We start from the raw sequence: 21,016 nt of genomic DNA, 5'->3' as shown, positions 1-21,016 counted from the left end.
GGGATCTTGATGGGATCTGAGGGCACTCTTAGGAGATCTTGATGGATCACCAAAGCACAAAGGGGATCTTGATGGGATCTTGAGGGCACCTTAGGGGATCTTGGAGGGCACCTTTAGGGATCTGAAAACACAAGCATCTTAAAGAGATCTTGGAGGCACCTTGGAGGGCACCAAGAGATCTTGAGGGCAAACTTAGTGGATCTTGGAGGGCACCTGAAAACCTTAAGGGGATCTTGAGGGCACATAAAAGGGATCATAAAGGGATCTTGAAGGGCACCTCACCAAGGGCGCCTTAAAAACATCTTGAAAGGCATGCAAGGGGATCTTGACAAAGATCTTGAGGGCACCTTAGGATCTTTGGATGGGATCTTGAGGCAAACCTTAGGGATCTTGAGGGCACCTTGAGGGCACCTTAGGGGATCTTGAGGGCACCTTAGGGGATCTTGATGGGATCTTGAGGGCACCTTAGGGGATCTTGATGGGATCTTGAGGGCACCTTAGGGGATCTTGATGGGATCTTGAGGCACCTTAGGTGCGAACCCAGTGGGCCGTTATGCAGGTTCTTTAACATACTCAGGGCCAGGGCTGTCATGACTGACGGCAGATGCAACAAACAAAGGAGAAAACAACAAACACAATAAAATGAGCTTAAAATTAATTTATTTACAATATTTACAAGTGAGTCAGGTCTGGTAAAAAGATAAAAACCATAAATACAAGAAAACCAAAAGGCAGCACTAAACAAAATCAAGTTAAATAAACAAAAAAAGTAGCATTAAAAAAAGGCAAAATAAACAACAGCAGGCAGAAAAAAAACCAAACAAACGTCCTCCATCGGGGCACAAGACAGCCCTCAGCTGAGCAACTGGGACAAAACCCACCAGCCAGAAAACCCCGATGGAGACGACAGGACAACCTCACGCTGTCATCAAAGATGAGCATCTCGTGGTCACCACGACTACTCATGGTCACACTCCACCTCTGTGACGTGCTCAATTTGCTGCTCAAAACTCGACCAACGTCGACTCAAAAACTGCCTGCTGCTGCTGCCACAGCGCTACCTTCGCTGCCCAACCAGACCCGACTGACGACAGAAAACCGGCAGCTCACCACGAAACATCAAAACAAAAAAAACTTGAAGGTAAGGAGGCAGCAATCACAAAAGGAACGAGCGGGGAACCAGCAGTTCCGCAAAACCATCACTAACGTGACACCTCCACCTAAAAAAAAAAAAATAAGATTTTTTTTTTTACACTCAAGCTCCCCTCCAATGCCTAAACAACCCGCCAGCAAAACAGAGCCGCCTGTCACGGTCGCCATTGTAACGACCAGGTGGGCGTTATGCAGGTTCTTTAACATACTCCAGGGCGGGGCTGTCATGACTGACGGCAGATGCAACAAACAAAGGAGGGGGAAAACAACAAACACAATAAAATGAGCAAAATTAATTTATTTACAATATTTACAAGTGAGTCAGGTCTGGTAAAAAGATAAAAACCATAAATACAAGAAAAACCAAAAGGCAGCACTAAACAAAATCAAGTTAAACAAAAAAAGTAGCATTAAAAAAAAGGCAAAAATAAACAACAGCAGGCAGAAAAAAAAACCAAACAAACGTCCTCCATCGGGGCACCAAGACAGCCCTCAGCTGAGCAACTGGGACAAAAACCCACCAACCAGAAAACCCCGATGGAGACGACAGGACAGCCTCACGCTGTCATCAAAGATGAGCAGCTCGTGGTCACACGACTACTCATGGTCACACTCCACCTCTACGACGTGCTCCGCCGTGGCGTGCTCCAATTTGCTGCTCAAAAACTCGACCAACGTCGACTCCAAAAACTGCCTGCTGCTGCTGCCACAGCCGCTACCTTCGCTGCCCAACCAGACCCGACTGACGACAGAAAACCAGCAGCTCACCACATCAAAACATCAAAAACAAAAAAACTTGAAGGTAAAGGCAGCAATCCACAAAAGGGAACGAGCGGGGAACCAGCAGTTCCCGCAAAACCATCACTTAACGTGACATTAGGGGATCTTGATGGGATCTTGAGGGCACCTTAGGGGATCTTGATGGGATCTTGAGGGCACCTTAGGGGATCTTGATGGGATCTTGAGAGCACCTTAGGGGATCTTGATGGGATCTTGAGGGCACCTTAGGGGATCTTGATGGGATCTTGAGAGCACCTTAGGGGATCTTGATGGGATCTTGAGGGCACCTTAGGGGATCTTGATGGGATCTTGAGGGCACCTTAGGGGATCTTGATGGGATCTTGAGGGTACCTTGGGATCTAACTGGGATCTTGAAGGCACCTTGGGATCTGAAAAAACCATAGTATACCTGTTAAATGAACCCCAATATGCAGAATGAAGTTTTTTATATATCAAAATTAAACTTTTCAAAATCATTGGGTAATAAATTCTGTAAAATAATTTGCAGAGAATTATTTTCTTTCAAACACACCCAAATCCAAGCTAGCAGCACTTTTGCAGCTTCCCCCAACATGCTTTATATAAACTCATGACGAAACTTTGCAAATATGTGTTTAATGGAAATATTTGCAGTATAGCCTCCTGATAAGTCTTCAGAAGTCTAGCTTTAACTTGTCAAAACAACTTTTTTCCTCTCCTCCGGCTCACCATTCACACAATCTGAAAATAACACAGTCATTAGATTCCACTAGGATAATCAGCAATACACTTATATGTTCAACATCATCCAGCAATATCTTCTTAACACTAAGCAATACCATAATCATCACACTGGGTATTTTTGTCAATTTAAGAAGCATTAGAAACCTTGGCTTTTTAACATTCATGGAATGGTAAAGCACTGACTAAACATCACACTATATTTACTTGTGTATGCCAAACTGATCCTATTAGGTAATACAGTATGTGGATAAATGTGAATTACATACCTTCCAAAATTATTAAGATACACAAAGTCAAAATCAAAATTGAAAAAGGGTAGTAGCATGAATAAAGTCAACATATGTGAAGGGGAGCAATGGATACACTGATCACAGCAATGTACAAAGCAAACAGCATATTTTTTTTCATGAAAAGAACAATCATTATACCACAAATGTTTAACTAATAATACATCCTTCAACAGTCTTGCTTCAGCAACAGTTTCTGGGTAAGTCATGTTAAAAACAAGTACCTGAACAATTGTTAACCAATAAACATCTCATGCCACCAATATTACTGAATCAATGAAACTTTACCAGAAGTGACTGGTAGTGGGAATGAAAAAGGAAAAGGCTAAAAAGTAGGTGGACCTAGGAGCTGAAAGGACGCTGCAAACCACCTTTATTAATAACTAAAGTGCGCCATGTAATGTGCACTGATAACACTACCCCAAAACAAGGTTTAGCAGAAGTGAGAAAGTTAGAACTCTACTAAAAATAAATTGATAAATTCAAGTTCTACACTTAAAGTTCTCAGAGCAAAAGCTACTCCATATTTCATGATCCACTTCCTGTGGGTGTACATTACAGCACACCCATAGCAACCATTTTGCTAACAATACTTCCAATTTTAGCTATTAAAATTACTTCCTTGCTGACACTCTAAAATTAGTAATTTTTGAATTAACACTATTACCTAATAATTCCATAGAAACATGCTTGATGCAAATACAGCAAAAAAAGTCTCAATCTATGACACTGATGGACCAACATAGATCTGAGAAATATTCCAAGTACAGTATTCAAACACCACTTTACCCATGAAATTACATAAACTATGGTGCTTGTTGGAAGAACTGACTAAAATGACAAATTTTCAAAGTACTTTGTATTTTTCCTAACATACATATCTGAGGTCTTTACATACGGGATTGACTTTCAGCGAGCTGGAAATCCAGCCATTAAACGTTTGCAAGGTGGTTAAGGTAATAGCTACCGATAGTATGGGCAGCAGCTACCAACAGTATGGGCAGAAGTACCGCCCACCAAGTCGGCACGCATTCAATTCTACGCAGTTTACCTTTTGGCTCAAGTAAGAGAATGAGGGGTAGTAAGAGGTGGGGCCCGAATGTAAAGACCTCAGGTTTGTACGTTCGGAAAAATGCAAATTACTTTAATTTGTCATTTGTTCCTACACGAATACAAACCCTCAGTCTTCACATATGGGAGACTTACTTTTGGAGGGACGTTGGAGGAACGATTCTGAGTAAATATCTAAACTGCCTGGTAGTTTGGTTCACCTGGGTACTCTCTTCCTGGTCATGAAAAAGCAAAGGAAGGAGACCACATTTCTGATCTACTGAATGAGAGATGTTCAATCGTCAGACTTCTGGGCATTTTGAATTAAAGGACTATAATATCCTTGAATCGAAAAGGTTGGGATGAACCCACAGTGTCGGAGACTATAAAGCTAAGAATAACCAACTGGTTTGCTCATAGCCAGTCCCTCTCCTCCCTTGCCAGAGAGAAGGAAGGATTTGTATCTACTGATCCACATAAGAGTAGATTATAGATAGGAAACTCAGTCGTCTAAATCACCAGCATGCACACCAATCCAGCATGTGATGAAAATGCGAGATCCTGCAACTGCAATACAAAAGCAGCAGCACATTTTCCCTTAAGCCTAATGCTACATGAAATTCAAAATATAAATTACATATTGCTAAGAAGTTCTACTAATGTTATCACAAGTGGGTGGACTGCAAGTTTAAAATTCAAACAATTAACCCTTAAGGGACAGGCTAAATATATACAGTATCAAGCACACCCCAAAACCAGGCAAACTTTAAGGTTGGCCAATTTAAGAAAAAACACATCAGTGGAAAGAGGAAGACATGCAAATGCACATGGTGTAAGAAAAAAAAAATTCTAACAATTTTTTCCTACCTTCCATGGGAAGTTGAAAGTGACTATTTACAACCCTGTGTTGGGCCTCTTATACAAGACACTTATAAAAATATGCTAATTTTACCAAGTCATACATGTTTTTTCTAATAATTTTTATCAAGTTATACATGTTTTTTCTAATAATTTTTATTTTATTTTTTGTAAAATTATAATTACAGTTCACACAATATCATAACACACAAGAACTAAAATCAGCAACAAATTCTGAGTATCTTTGTTGTAAAATACTAACAAGATTTACTGAGATGGGGAGATGTAGTAACTTTTGTGATGTATACATGTTTTTTCTAATACTTCTTTGCATAATTACAATTATAGCTGACATACTATCATAAAAGATAAGAACTAAACCCAACAATAATCCCTGGGTATATTTATGAGCAAATAAGACATCATGGGATAGAGAAGCAATACATTCCCCCCATCAAGTCTCAAGGCAAACTGATCCCCCTCTGTACTGTGCTGAACTATTACAGTTGCCATAAGTCATTTATGGACCACTGAAGTGGTATGAACATCTTTCCTGCTAAATTCCTCCATATCATATGGCAACACAGTAATATTAATACTCATGAGTTAGCCCATCCATCACTCAAAACCTGTTATATATCCTCATATGATGATACCCATCCATAAGGGTTAAGAATACAAAGAAAGAAAATGATTACAGCAATGGAAACACAACACAACAGCCAGCTGCATTAGGTACCTAAGAACAAAGGAAAGGATACATCAGCAGCCAACTGCATTAGGCACCCAAGCACAAACGAAAGGATACATCAGGAATCTCACACACACACACACACACACACACACACACACACACACACACACACACAAAGTTGGATTCTTGGACACCATTCTTCTTAATGCTACTGCATTTAACCAGCCTGTGAAGATGAAACTTCTCATCTCTTCCATGGACAGACTAAAAACTCGCATTCTTAAATGACAGGACTGGGCAACTTAGACCTGGCTACTAATTTTTATGTTAACCTTAGTTGAACAAGAATAAAGTTGAATTCTTAATTATCACTAGTAGCAAATTCCTTATTTCCCATAAATCAGGCCACAGACTAATTATATACCTACTGCAATTAAGAGAAGTTTATAGTGCAAACCTTAGAAGCATTCCTTGTGAGCTTAACCAATCATTTCATCAGACTGGAGAAATCTTCAATCAGAAATTGGGTTCCACTGCCTCACAATTCTAAAAATTTTCCATGGGAGATCCTGAAGGCTCAGAGAACCCTCTCACTAGAGACAACAAATTATTATGACTGCATATGCCAGGGTACTGATTGAAGGTGAAAGTTTAATTTCCATGAAGTAAAATTTTTACTGAGGTTTTAAGATAACAGAGTATTATTAAGAGAGATTGACTTCATTATAAAACAGAAAATTAACGGGTAATATTTCAGCAAATTCCAAAAACAAACCTGTAGGGTATGCAGACCCTTTACCAAAGTGGAAAAAATGTGTGTCAACTAAAACTTGAGACCAAACAAAATAAAATACAATATACATTTGACCCCCAATCTCCCACTTCCAAAGAGTACACTAATACGGCCATACCCTTTGCCTTTATTTACAAAACAAGAGTTCACACTAACACCACAAAAGCACAATTCTTCATTTGGGAAGTAGGCTGTAAGAGAAGGTGTTCTTCTTTTGATCACGAGAATTCTTGCTAGAATCTTGCTCATACTCACAATATATCCCTAATTATTTCTTGTTCATACTTGTAAAATATCCCTAAATATTTCTTGTTCATAATTGTAAAATATTCTTAATTATTTCTCATTCATACTTCTAAAATACAGTATCCCCAATTATTTCTATCTTCCCAATTCAACTCCTCCTTTGATGAATTCCCATTTTCTATATTTCCTCTCCCCATAGAAAATGTTTAGCATGTATTTTTGTCAATACATTATGGTGCACATTGTTTATTTTGTGAAAATTTCTAATGTCAGATGCTGCTCCTGCAAGATTCAAAACTTTCAAAGCATGGAAAAACTAAATTTTGAATGTAGCATGAATCTAAATGTTATTTCCTTTTTACCTTTCTAATATCAAAAGTAATTCTTTATAATAATGCATAATTTAAAAAAAAAACAATGAAAATAGTACAATCTAACTCCCAAGTTAACTTGACAATTTAAAAATTATGAATTAGATCAATTTTTAAAAATTCATCAATTGCCTATCCCTAGAAAGGGTTAACAAATGTGACAATGAACACACAGGCTGCTAGCCTTATCTGGAAACTAATTCTCTTGTCACAAGTTCAAATTAGTTGTACCCAGATAACTGTCACAAAACTAGTCCTCTTGTCAAGTTCAAATTAGTTGTCCCCAGATAACTCTTCTTAGTGACAAACTCAAATTTCATATTTCAAGTCCACTATTTGTTGAGAGAGAATGGTTTCACAAAAACATGAGCTGCCTGCCCCTTCTAACTGACGGGTACCTCAACAATGGTGAGCAAAAACATTCCTGTATCTCGAGAAAATCACAATGCACAAAATAGTTCAATACTTGTCAAGTTTTCCTTTTGAACAAGTTAAATGCAAGAGATGGAAAATGACCCCTTACCATCAAAATCCTTCTTAGTAACCATGCTTTAAGAAAATTTTATAAGGCTAAAGATGAAGCAGTTCGGTAAAATGACACAAGGTGACAAGTTAGGGGCAAGAGCGCAAACACTGGAACCCTGAGAATCATACAGAACAACATACAGATATAAAAGGAATTACGGACAGATTTAATAAATAATATTTACTCTATCATGCATCCCGCCAACAGTATAGAGGGATGAATAAATTGTTTTATTTAGCATTTCCCAACGTTTTGAGAGAGAGAGAGAGAGAGAGAGAGAGAGAGAGAGAGAGAGAGAGAGAGAGAGAGAGAGAGAGAGAGAGAGAGTTTGTCTGCTGTGAGTGGTCTGGTTGTTGGAGTTGGTTTGACGGCTGTCTCTCTGTCTGTCGGTCTGTCGGGAGTTTTTCGTTTTTTAAAGTCTTGGGCAGTTGAGGTCCAACCTTGAAAGTGAACGGGAGTTCGCTCTGTTTTTGGGACCCACATTAATGGTCTATGTCTCTTCTTTTTGTTGGTTGTTGTTGGTGGAGAAGGTCGGTTTAAGTTTTTGTTTCGTGGGTGTGTGCTGTGATTATGACCGTGGACCCTATCCATCTCCAGCAACCGAAGATCAGGTGAGTGTTGTTTTGTTAGAGGTTAGAATTCATACATAAAATTTGGCGCCCAACGGGGCTGTTGTAAAATAGCCAGTTAAGATTGTTTGTGGGTCGAGGTCGAGAGAGTAAGAGGTCAGGATGATGAGATAGAGAAACTGGGAGAGAGGAACTCCAGTGGCTAGAACTCCAGGGCAGGCTGGAGGAGGAGAATGGGAGGCTGAGGAGTGAGAATGAGGAGTTGAGGTCAGTTGGAGGAGATGGGAGGAATGCTAGAAGTGCAAAGAAGAAATGAAAGGGAGATGAAAGAGTCCGAAGAGAGAATGGAAGAGAGATGGATAAAAGTTGGAGGAATGATGAAAGGTGTGGAAGAAATGGTGAAAGGTATGTTTCAAGGTGTTTTTGGAGAAGGGGGCTGTTGGAGGCAGGTTCTCTGGAACGTGTGAAGGGGCAAGAGAGAAAGAAAAGGAGGAAGAAGTGAATGGAAGCGTAAGTGATGAAAAGTGATATGGGAATAGGAAGTAAGAAACGAGGGAATGAAAGGCAGGGTAAGGAAAAGGGGAATGAAAAGCAAGGAAGGAACAGAGGAAAGTAAGGATAAGTCAGGGAAGAAAAAGGGGAAGAAGGGAAAGGGAAAGGAAACTGGTAAGAAGAGTAAGGAAGTGGGAAAGGCCGGAAGAAGGGGAGAGGGGTGAAGGCAGTAGTGATAGAGGTGGTGGATGGAGGCGAGTGGATAAAAGTGGATAAAAAGAGGGAAAGAAGAGTGTAATGAGTAAGATGAATGTAAGTGCAGAAGTGGACTCTTTGTATCTGAAGAGGGTATGAAAGGACAGAGTGAAAGTAAGAAAGTGAGAGTGAAAGTGAGAAAGAAGTGAGAAAGGCTATGTATGTGAGGGAGGTACCCGGTGTGAAAAGTATAATGAGTATGGAAGTAGGGATGTGCATGATTTCTTTAGGAGTATGAAAGGTTTTGTCAGGATAAGTATGGGGGAAAGTAAGAGAGTGTGGGTGCAGAATTAGAGAGTATTTGACTGGGTTTTACTTGATATGTATGGGTTATTATGAGTGTGGGGATGTTGAGTATGACAAGGTGAAAGCTAGACTAGTTGAGCAAGCGAGGCGTATGAAAGCCAGTGTTAAGTATAAGAGGAAGAATGAATTTGATGAGGCAGAATGAAAGCTGAGAAACCTTGTCACTGTATGCTTGTAGGCTGGAGACGTTGGCAAGGAAGAAGTTTGGGGATGATGGGATAGATGAATGTAAGGAGTTAGTACGGAAGTTGTTAGGGACAGTGCCAGATGGAGTTAGAGAATTTGTGAACTTGAAGCGGAAGGAGAAGAAAAGATGGACGAATGAAAGGTTGACTTGGGGAGAAATTTTGGAAATTGTAGAAGATTATGAGCTTGACAGGGTTATAAAGAGAGCAGAAGTGTAAGTGTAAGGCTGGGGTAGATGAGAGAGTACCAGAGTTGGAGCTTTAGGGATGCAGTGTTGAGGGCCCAATGAGAATGGCCGATAGTGTAATAGATAAGTGTAAGAGCAAGTAATGTAGAGGTGCCAGTGAGGATGAATGATGGGTTTGAAAGGGAACAACGGGTTGACGGGTTAGGGATAGTAGTGTACAAAAGGAAGGTCGGTGAGTGGAAGTCGAGCGGGTGTTTTAGATGTGAAAGGAAGGACATACAAAGAATGAGTGTAGGTGGGCTTTAGGGCGTGTTTTGGGTGTGGGCAAATCGACATTTGGTAAGGGAGTGTCACGAAAGATAGGGGTTAAATGCTACCACGTGACAGGTGGGTCATGTTGCTAATGGTTGTAGGGTACCTGAGTGAATGTAATATGTGGCAACTGTGGTAAGAATGGGCATTATGCGAGAATGTGTTCAGAACCAGAGGCGAAGTGTGACGAATGTGGAATGGAAGGGCATGTATCAAGTGTATGTAGACGAAAAGAGGGTGACTGTGACAGCGGGTTTCGAAACTGAGTGTGAAGGGGTTCAAATGGGTGGATCCTCCAGGATGCAAGCGGTGCGTGTGATGCATGTACGTGAGGGGGTTGTTGCATGAGGGGCTTTGCTGGAAAGACTGACCGAGTGCATGAAGCAATTTGTTTTGATAGAGTATGGCAGAAAACGTAAGAAAGGGAAGAACGTAAAGTGAACGGAATGATCGTAAGTTGTGTGATAGGGGTGTGAGTGCCAAAGTGAAAATGAGTGATAAAGCGTGTATACGGATGAATGGGATGGTATGAATAGAACGATAGCATATCTGGGTTTGATATAACTGAGTTGACTGAACGTGTAGGGTAAGTGAACGTTGGAGGTGAGCGAAAGTGTAAGAGTAAGAGAGCGTAGCAGTAATATACTGAGTGATTGAAAGCATGAATGAATCGTTGCAAAGAATTGGAAAGGTCAATGAGCGAATGGGATGGGTTAGTTGAAGAATTGGGGAGGTATTTGGGAATGAGTTAGAGGGTATAGATGAGATTGTGGATGAAATTGAGTGGTAATAGTGAAGAAGATAAGCGTGAATCTGAGAGAGAGATGGAGGAGAAGATGTGAGTTTGAATGTTGCTAGAAGAGAGATGATTCTGAGAGAATGATTGCGTGCCATGCGAACGCCGATCTAGAGAGACCTGCTAGTGAGCATCCGTGGGTGTTGCGTAAAGCGATTTGAAAGAGGTGTGAAGGTGTTGGTTGGGAAATGCTAAAAGGGGGAGAAATATAGAGGATGAATAAATTTGTTTTTATTTAGCATTTCCCAATGTTTTGAGAGAGAGAGAGAGAGAGAGAGAGAGAGAGAGAGAGAGAGAGAGAGAGAGAGAGAGAGAGAGAGAGAGAGAGAGAGAGAGAGAGTGTGTAATTGTCGTTGTGGTGGTTAGGTTGTTGGAGTTGGTTTTACGGCTGTCTCTCTGTCTGTCGGTCTGTCGGGAGTTTTTCGTTTTTGGGGAAGTCTTGGGCAGTTGAGGTCCAACTGTTGAAAGTGAACGGGAGTTCGTCTGTTTTTTTGGGACCACATTAATGGTTCATGTGTCTCTTCTTTTTTTGTTGGTTCGTTGTTGGTGGAGGGTCGGTTTAAGTTTTTTTGTTTCGTGGGTGTGTGCTGTGATTGGCGACCGTGGACCTTATCCATCTCCAGCAACCGAAGATCAGGGTGAGTGTTGTTTTGTTAGAGGGTTAGAATTCCGCCACAACAGCTGAAAGTTTTGTCTCTAAATGATGGCTAACTGGAATTCAGACTAGTTATCCAACTGTTGTGGTTGTATCCATATTCACTGCTTCACCTAAAGTCTTCAAACTCAGATGTACTCAGGGGCTAAAGCTTGTGCAAACACTTTTTTCTTCCCTGATAGGACAACACCTTATCTTAGGACTCTAGGTTACCTAAGATAAATTTACCCAAAAAAAGATACTTTCCCATCTCAAAGTGATGTGCAGTGCTCAGCTTCATTTCATATGGTTTTAATGTATCTCAGCATGGGACCCACAACTAACAACTTTACTCGTTGCATTTTGGACAATGGTTTAAGATGATTTTCCCATCTCTGACAGCCCTTATGCAATTCTGCGTAAAAATGAATTCCCTTTCAAAATTGACCAACACACCAAGCCAAAAATACACAATGGACTTGGGCATTTTTCTACAGTATAACAAAGAACCAATATTTTATCAGGAAAGCACAAACTTCGCTAAGATAAGATGCATTTACCTAGATCAAGCTCAATTCTTTCAATCAAGTCTGCAGTTGATTTTCTTTGATTGTAACGGCAGCCAAAAACTTCTTAAACTCGATCAATTTGCACTGGTAAAGACTAAATTTTCAATGGCACTTCTGGATCACATGGACAGCAATACAGCCACTTTCTTGAATAAAGAAAAATTAAAGTTAGCAATAAGCAAGCTAGTACACGAAAAAATTCCTCAATTTTACACAAACACTCCAAATGCCCTACCTATTCTTAAGTAACTATTTTTAAAGTATTTTGCATGTTTCCTAGATATACAAACCAGGGCCTTTTATACAATAATATTTATTCAGTGCATGCTGGAGCAGTTGTTAAATGGTTACAAGGTTGTAACTGGCAGTTATGGGGATTGAGTGGAGGTTACCCCTAGATCACTTTGTCTCACCACTTGTTTTTTCCCTTAGGCCAAAAGGACAAATGGACAGTCCGGTAGTTGAGGTACATTTAAAAAAATTTTTTGTTCCTATTTAAATATAAACAGTCACCTTCCATGTGGGAGGCTTACTCTTTAGGTGAGAGGTTGTCTCAGCAACTAACTGGAGTTGAATCCACCCTGAAATGCAATGCTAACAGTTGTGCATGAAAGCAAGAGATGTCATGACTACTGTAACCTCCTACTAGGTCTGGTACATGTGTTACCATAGCTGTAGGGCCCTATGCTAGAAGGAGACATCTTAAACTAATCTAAAACCAAATGCTCGAAATGTTACTGTATCTTGTCCAACACCTGCAGGCACTCCAGCCTAGATGCTGCTCTTAGAAAGAAGAGAATAAGGAAAATTGCAGTGGTCACTGTGGGGTCACTAGATGTCACTCCCGACCTACTAATCATGTAAGGTTGTACTATCACTAGGACTGAGTAACCATGCAAAATTTCAAGTCCATCAGACGAAAGGAACAGGTCGAAAATTGAGTTACAAGTTGTGACCCAAGCAGACACAGAAGTCAAGTAAAATAAAAGCATGTAAAAAGAACCTACACTCTGGCCTCAGAGTATGGGTCCTTTTCAAGTATTGTACGTAGTACTCGACAGCGCAAACACGGCACAAGCGCACCTGTGTCACCACTACAGGCAGTTGCTGGCTGTTGGCGGGGGTTCCATTCATGACAGCGTTACGATAACCAAAAATCAGCGCTAATCAGTGCTGATCCCCGATCATCGCCGCTGATAACCAGATATCGGCGCCACTGTTAAGTGGGGATTGGCGTCGATAACTGGAGATTGGCTCCGATAAGCGGAGATCAGCAATAATTGACACCAAAAATCCAGTTATTGTTGTTGCTAGACAAGCGCTGTAAAACCAGATCACCGATAACCGGGGCCTGCCTGTAACAAAGTCTCCAAGAAATGGATCGAGAAGCTATTGAATCTCTCGTCTGGTTCAGATGGGTTCTTAGTTTCCACTACAAAGTCAGGCACAAAAGAAAATGAGAAATTCCATCTCTATGGGTGTCAAACAAAATGTGACAGGTTGTGTAACTCCCTCACTCTCTTTGCCAAGGCCAATACTAAAGGAAGTCTTGAAAGTGAGATCTCTATCAAAAGCTGGCAATGGGCTCAAATGGAGCCCTGGTAAGGCTAAAGTGGACAAGATAAGATAATACCCCAGAGGTCTTAGCTCCCGAGGTGGTCAAGACTGTTCAAAGCTTCTCAATAGCATGAATAATTTGACTGAAGTGGAGATATCCAACCACTTCAATCTGAATTAGTGATAGCTTGTTGCTGCAGAAACTGAGAGGAGTTTGTCTTGATGCAGCTGGACAAAGATCTGCGATCTATCACAGTACATGGTCTACTGGTACATACTCATGGAGGAAAGAGAGACACCTCCCTCACATCCTCTCTCTAACAGGATATACACTGGATAACCTTCATGCAAGAAGCTGCAGGGAGTGCACAACCTGGAGGTACAGGTACCTGCGAACACATGGCAGATACAGCATGGTGGGCTATGTGGGAATCTCTCTCTTGGCACCTTGACCAGTTGAGTCAGCATATCAGAATTCCCTTAACTTGCAGCCAACTAGGAGTCATCTGGGTCACCCTGAGACTTGGGGTGAACACACCGTTGACCAACCTGTAAAAGAGACTGAAAGGAACAAGGGTGTAAACATCAAGATTGTCCCAGGAGTGTTGTGAGATGTCCTTCATCACTGCCAAAGGACCTGGAACTGGAAAACAGATGACTGGGCGTGTCCTGTTCAGCCTTGTTGCAGGGATCTCAAGCAATAGTGAACCTCAGGACTTGAACAGCCTTCTGCTACTCATGGTTGTAGAGACTACTCTGTCCCCACCACATGACCCAGATGATTAAGTTTATCTACTTAAACATTCTTCCTGCCCAGAATTTACCTGGCTGGTAACTCAGTGGCTTGGCAAACTACTCACTTGTGCACCTGCAATACCAACCTACACAAGAGTCCAAGACACGGCCCTCCATGTTTGTTGAGATAAGCCACAACAGTTGTGTTCATTCATCAGCACTACTGAGTGACCTATGAACTGTTATTGAAATGCTTGCAATGCTAACCATGCTATCTGCAGAACATTAGTATGTACACAAGGTGTCCTCAACCACGCATCTGAAACAAACTCACTTTTCAGGTGTTCATGGGATCTCCCAACAAGGTTTCTGTTGTCCACCCACCATACTAGACCCTCCCTGATGTCTGAACTTGGCCACAAGTTTGAGAAGGGGGATCTTGACCAGCTTACCAATGGAGCTTCAGTTGTGACTGAAGCTAGCATAAATGACTTTGCCTGTGAGGCACAAGCTCCTCCAAGGATGACTATGACTAAGGACCACCTGCCAAAGCCAAGCAGGTAGTTTCCACCAGACTGTAACCCCTCTGAACCTGCTCACAGAAGTGTCTGATGGGAAGACTTTCACTGCTGCCAAATCTGTGAGCATACCCAGATACAGTATTTGCCTGTTGTTTGATAATGAGACTGGAATTTTCCTAACTTACCACAATCCCCAACTAATGACAAAAGGAGAGGAAGCTGTCTCTGTCCTGGAGCTATATCATCTTGAAAGACACCAGGACTAACCAATCATGCAGGTAATGCAGCAAGTGTATATCCACTATATTGGTCAAAGCAAGATGAAAACCTGGGTGAACACCAGTGGGGACATCGCCTATCCAAAGCACAGAACTTTGAACTGGTATCCAGTGCCTCTGGAGACTAATTGGAGGAACTCCTACGATTCCTGATGAATAGGTACCTGAAGTACACATCCTTCAGGTCTATCAAAAGCATGAAGTTGCCCTTCCTGATGAACTCCAGCTCTGAATGCCCATTTCCACCTTGAAACAAGTCTGTAGAACAAATTCATTTAATGGGAAGAGCTTGATCACCAGTCTCCAACTCCCAGGCACTTTCTTTACTAGGAAGAAGAGACTGTAAATGCCTGAGACTGGCATTTCACAATATCTGTACCACCTTAACTTTCAATGTGTCCACCTCTGGAGACTGGACCGGAGACTTTGCAAAACCCAGATGATTTGATGAAAGAAGAACTGGGGCTTGCTAGAGGAGGGGAAGATGATCCTTGAACAGAAGCTGGTCCCTTTTCAGGCTGATATTACAAAGGCCTGATGCTATCCAAGGTTCAACCCTGAATGCCATGTTGCTCAATGGCTTAACAGGCAACTCTTTGCTCATAACAATCTCTCTTCCTAACTTAAAAATATGCTAATTTTACTAAGTTATACATGTATTTTATAATAATTTGTTTTACTTTGTAAAATTATAAATACAGCTCACATACCATAACAGATAAGAACTAAAATCAGTAACATTCTGAGTATATTTGTTGTAAAATATTTATGGGATTTACTGAGTGGGGAGATGCAGTAACTTTTTGTGAGGTATATGTTTTTTCTAATATTCCTTTGCATAATTACAATTAACCTACAGCCGAAATACTATCATAAAAGATAAGAAATAAAACCAACAGCAATCCCTGGGCATATTTATGAGCAAATAAATAAAAAGATGACATGGGATACAGAGGGACAATATATTCCCCCATCAAGTCTCACGGCACACTGATCCACCCCTGTCCTGTGCTGAGCTACTACAGTTGCCATAAGTCATTTATGGACCACTGAAGTGCAATGAACATCTTTCCCTCTAAATTCATCCAAATCATATGGTGCATAATATTAATACTCTCATGAGTTAGCCCATCAATCACTCAACCTGTTAGAGATCATCATATGATGATGCCCATCCATTAAGGGTTAACAAACATACCACTAAGAATTTGGTACTGCATACATGAAACTAGCACAAAGCCATATGTCACTAAGTGCTAATTCAATGCTGCTCCATGCATTTCCTCAATGGCTAATTTAGTTGCTGACAGTAACTAATCTGATTAAAAGTCAAAGACACCAACTAAAACCGAAGGAAACTCTTTAAGGGTCTCTCCACATAAGAAACCAAGCTACCTCCAAACTGCATGTGTATATACATTGAAAAACTAATTGGCACAAATGACTATAAGATGCTACAAATTCTGACTAAACTCATTTTATGGAAATCAGAAAGCAGTACTGTATAAAAATGAGAATTTTCATGTCCCATTACAATCTGAATTTTTTTTTTGGTCCCATAAATGAAGGTCATACACTGTCAGAAAATAAGTGTCAAGAGATCTGCTAAATTCTTTTTACCCTATCTGTTGTCATTTTTAACATAGAAACCTCACATTTTCTGTTTTGCTTGCAAAATGTTCTTAATAGTATTTTGCCTTATTTTACTTTTATTGATAATTCTAACTTCATAGGCTATTCAAATTTGTTTGCTGAACTCGGAAACAATTTTCTGGCAGGAATTTGTTACCGTGTGAGGTTCAAGAAATGTCAGAAGTGAAAGACATTCTTTATTATTCTCAACAGGTGTTTATAATGCAGAAGGCAGATGGAAAGGTAGTGGGCGACCTGAGGGCACCCCCTGCGTCCATACAGAAATTGTTAACATTACAGCCTTTGCGCCGATATACATGTCTGCCTTTTACATGTCCTGTAACGCATTATATAAGTCTTCAAAAAAAGACATATAATGCGTTACAGGACATGTAAAAGGCAGACATGTATATCGGCGCAAAGGCTGTACTGTACAATGATGCATACAATGAGCTACATAAAGAATCTGAAATAATAACAAGTAACAGGTATGATGTGATTAATGTACATATGAGGAGCAAAGCACAAGAATGGAGAGGCTATTTGACGCCCTTACAAATACAGTACTCCCCTTCCCCCCCAGACGATAATTAGAGGAGCAATTATTGGATGAAAAAACATTAATCATGCATTTGCTGAGGTAGTTGGAGTGGGCCCCTACTCCTGGAGAACTGTGGGCATGGGGTGGAACCAACATCTGGGGTTGGCTCGATGTGTCCCCTGGGCTGCCCCGACCCCGCTTTGGTGGGGAGGTGGCTGTGTCTGCAGGGAGGTGCTGAGGGGGAACTCTGGGGCTCCTGCCTGCCTCCTTGCATACTTTGCTGTCCAACAGGAATGCTGGCTTCAGTCTGTCGATGGTGACCCAGTCTTCACGCCCGTCGATGTCAAGGAGGACCCCTATCTGTAGTGATGCTGTCTGGCACTGAAACAGCTGATCCAACTGGAGAGTAGGGCCTCTGCGCATGATGCTGTTGATGCCTCCTCCATGGGGGTTGCCGCAGGCCAGCGGGTGGAGCAGTCTATGATCCTCAGGAGGTATCTGGCTCCTTCAGACTGCAGAAGAGGCAAGTCACTGACCTAGGATTCTGTGCTGGGATGTTTTGCTTGCCTGGCATGGGATGCTCATTGCCCACTGTCCGACATCTTTGTTTATGCCAAGCCATACGAACTTGTCAGTCATGACGTGCTGTTGTGCGCCCTGATGGATGGGAGAGACTATGGATCACGTCGAATGCCTGCTTCCTCCTCGAGGAAGGTACTAGCGGGCGGGGGCAGCCTGTGCTGGTGTCGCAGAGGAGAGTTTCCTAAGGGCACGTCTACCCACTTAAGGGCCGTCACAGCCGTTCTGTAGTCTGCTGTCTCTGGATCTACTGCATGTTCTTTCGCCAGGTCTTCGTAGTCGATGCCATGGTGAAGGGGATTTCTACTCCCGACAGGGCGTTGGCTACCGGGTTCTTCCTGCCAGGGACTTGGTTGATGGTGCATCCAAATTCGGAGATGGCGGTCAGGTGTCGCTCTTGCCCTGCAGACCACACGTCATCCAGCTTTGCAAATGCATGCACCAAGGGTTTGTGATCTGTCAGGATCGCGAATTAGGTCCCCTTCAGGACGGCGCGGACATGGCGAAGGTGTTCCTCTGGGGACCTGGAGAAGATGAGAATGTTGTCAACATAGCAGATGCAAAAAGATAGATGCCCCAAGAGGGTGTCCATCAGGCGCTGGAATGTGGCACCTGCGTTCCTGAGACCAAAGGTGGAATAGGAGAATGTACAAGTCCCGAAGGGTGTGAAGATGGCAGTCTTTGGGATGTCGTCAGGACGCACAGGGACTTGGAAGTATGACTTCAGCAGGTCCATCTTGGAGAAAATCTTCACGCTATGGAGGGCGCCCATCAGGTCTTGCATATTAGGGAGGGGGTAGTGGTTTGGTGTTGTAAATAAATTCAAGCACCAATAGTCCCTGCAGGGCCTCTATGAACCATCGGACTTCTTTACAATGTGGAGGGGAGACGCCCACGGGCTTGATGCTTTTTTACAGACACCCATCCGTTCCATCTCTGCAAAGGCCCGTTTGGCATCTTGTAACTTTTGGGGGGACAGTCGTCGGAACTTGGCATAGGTCGGTGGGCCCGTCGTGGTGATATGATGAAAGATGCTGTGCTTTGCTGAAGCTGCTGATGACTGGCGTAGCTCTGGTTTGAATACGTCCGGGAACCCCTGTAGGAGGGACGTGTAGCTGTTGGGGGCTGTGGAGCAGATGGTGGGCATTCCAGGTCCAGTGGAGAGCTGACGGGAGTGGCAGGTTCCTGTGTCAGGGAGGCGCTGTCTTCCAACATCGACCAGAAGTCCGTGGTGCCCTAGGAAATCTGAGCTCAGCAGGGGGAACTTGACCTCCCTGATGACGAAGGGCCAGTGGTATCTGCAGCCCAGAATTGAGATAGTCCGGGTCGCCGTGCCATACATGCAGATGGGAGTTCCGTTTCCTGCTATGAGGGTGGGTGTTGAGTCAGGTATCTTTTCTAAATCTTCCTCGGATGGCAGGAAGACTGACTGCATTGCTCCTGTATTTACCGGCAGGTGCTGTTTCGAAATTTCATCTCTGATGAAGAAGCCTGCTGGTCGGGGGAAGTTGGATTTTGCGGCCATTGCTGTTACTTGTGGCCGCTTTTGTCGTTTTTTGTAAAGGAACAGGGAGGTCTGCAGTTCCTGGCGTTGGTGCCGAATTTGCTATGGAAGAAGCACCACGGCAGGTTTGACTATGTCCTGTGTTCCCTGAACAGTGTCTCCCTCGCTGTCGTCATTGTCCTCCGTCAGGCTGCAGGCTCCCAGGGCGGCAGCATTTCGAGTCGTTGGTGGCCTTGTGTATTTTCTGGGCAACGTCGACTAAGCCGTCCAGGTCGAGGGCGTCTGCGTCTTTTATCTGGCCCCTAGTTTCCTGCGCGAGGCACCGAAGGAAGATCACTCTCATTAAGTCTACCTTCCTCTTCCTCCTGTTTTTGCTGCAGTCTGGCAGTGTTACCAACCCTCGTAGTTCGTCCAAGGCTTCCCTAGGTGATGCTTCTCTGATAATAGGTCGAGTGCTCGCTGCGCTCTCTCGGTCACGGGGATGGAGTAAGTTTGGATGACTTGATCCTTCAAGGCCGCGTATATGACCTTGTCCAGCTGCGCGTTGAGCCAGGGGGAGATTCTGTTGAACACCTCTTCTTGGAGCACCATCATGGTGACGTCGGATTTGATAGCATCGTCTGAGATGCGCGCCATGCAAAAGTGCTCGTCTGCATGCAGGACCCATGATGCCGTGTTCTGCTGCGAAACGGAGGAAGTTTGACTGCATCTGGCTTTGTTGGTGAGAGGGGCGTACAGACGATGCTCGCAGGTTTGCAGTGAAGTTCAGCTTCCGACATCTTTACTACTTACGCACCAAAACACGGGATAATGCGTCGTATCAAGTCCGTTAATGGTGCTGATTGTTCAAGTAGTCGAACGAAGTGCCAAAACGTGGCCCTTCTGGGCATGCTGTATTTAGTCTGTTAATGGCACAGTTTCCACCAGGGAGGGAGCTATCAGAGGTCTAAACTTTGACGCTGTAATTAGTCTGCTAAAGGCGCTCTGATGGTAGGCTGCGGCCGTTTTTAGTTCGTTAATGGCTGGGCCAAAACTACGCTACCTGTCACTCCAGGGTCACCAGTGTGAGGTTCAAGAAATGTCAGAAGTGAAAGACTGATTATTATTCTTGACTGGTGTTTATAATGCGGAGAGCAGATGAAGAGGTAGCAGGCAACCTGAGGCACCTCCCCCCGTCCCCCCCCCCCGGCCAACCAAACAAATTGATTGTTAACAGGCATAAGACAAACACAATGCGTTCACAGAACATGTAAAAGGCAGATATATATATTGGTGGAAAGGCCGTACAATGATGCATACAATGAGATACAAAGAATCTGAAATAACAACATGTATGACGTGATTAATGTACATATGAGGAACGAAACACAAGAATGGAGAGGCGATTTGATGCCCTTACAACTGTTTTAAGACTCATAACAGTATCAAAACAGTACACAATGTATTATCAATGGAAAACCACAGTAAAATTAACAGTAAAAACATCAGAAATGCATATAAGATCTGTAGCCTGAAAAATGTATGGCTCATGTACTGGGTGCTTTGCAAGAAATGGGTGCACCAACTGGTTTTTCAACTGTACCATTTGGTGCAGCTAGGAACATCAATGCACAGTTGGGCATGTGCAGTGATGCTTAATTTGTTCTAGAACATGCTTTTTCATGTAATTTGTAATGCTAACAAGGTAACACTGTACAGTACTTGGGTGGACAGGGGCGCTCCTAGACATTTTGGGGCCCCGGGGGGGCACAGTCCCATTTGGGGCCCCTCTTATGGGGTGGGAGGCAAGCAAAGCGAGCCATGGCAGCTGGTGGGGTTCAGGGGGGGGGGAGCTGTAAGGCCCCCGGGGAAAATTTTCAGAATATGAGCAATTGTAGGATCAT

The 21,016-nt window shown here is 42.8% G+C and overlaps 1 protein-coding gene and 1 long non-coding RNA gene across 3 annotated transcripts; both read right to left on the bottom strand.

Annotated features, from left to right (window-relative positions):
* Window positions 1–1,240: 1,240 nt before the first annotated feature.
* LOC136847324 (uncharacterized) lies at window positions 1,241–11,962 on the bottom strand. 2 transcript variants are annotated; one of them, XR_010855710.1, is made up of 3 exons: window positions 11,778–11,962; window positions 2,465–2,652; window positions 1,241–2,321 (listed from the first exon to the last, which is right to left on the bottom strand). It is a non-coding gene; the product is annotated as an uncharacterized lncRNA (long non-coding RNA). The 2 variants fall into 2 exon arrangements; XR_010855709.1 differs by having other exon boundaries at window positions 1,973–2,291.
* A 6,517-nt stretch (window positions 11,963–18,479) lies between these two features.
* On the bottom strand, window positions 18,480–19,154 carry LOC136843115 (uncharacterized). Its single transcript, XM_067111135.1, has one exon. It carries the CDS (start codon window positions 19,152–19,154, stop codon window positions 18,480–18,482), a length of 675 nt encoding a protein of 224 aa, XP_066967236.1.
* Window positions 19,155–21,016: the final 1,862 nt, after the last annotated feature.

This window comes from Macrobrachium rosenbergii, chromosome 2 (genome assembly GCF_040412425.1).
Source record: "Macrobrachium rosenbergii isolate ZJJX-2024 chromosome 2, ASM4041242v1, whole genome shotgun sequence".
NCBI classification, from domain to species: domain Eukaryota; kingdom Metazoa; phylum Arthropoda; class Malacostraca; order Decapoda; family Palaemonidae; genus Macrobrachium; species Macrobrachium rosenbergii.
The sequence above is the reverse complement of the archived record's forward strand: the minus strand, read 5'-3'. Positions and strand labels throughout refer to the sequence as shown.

What these genes read in the sequence shown, in the direction of transcription:
- LOC136843115 (XM_067111135.1), bottom strand. Translation starts at nt 19,154, where the DNA reads ATGGCCGCAAAATCCAACTTCCCCCGACCAGCAGGCTTCTTCATCAGA.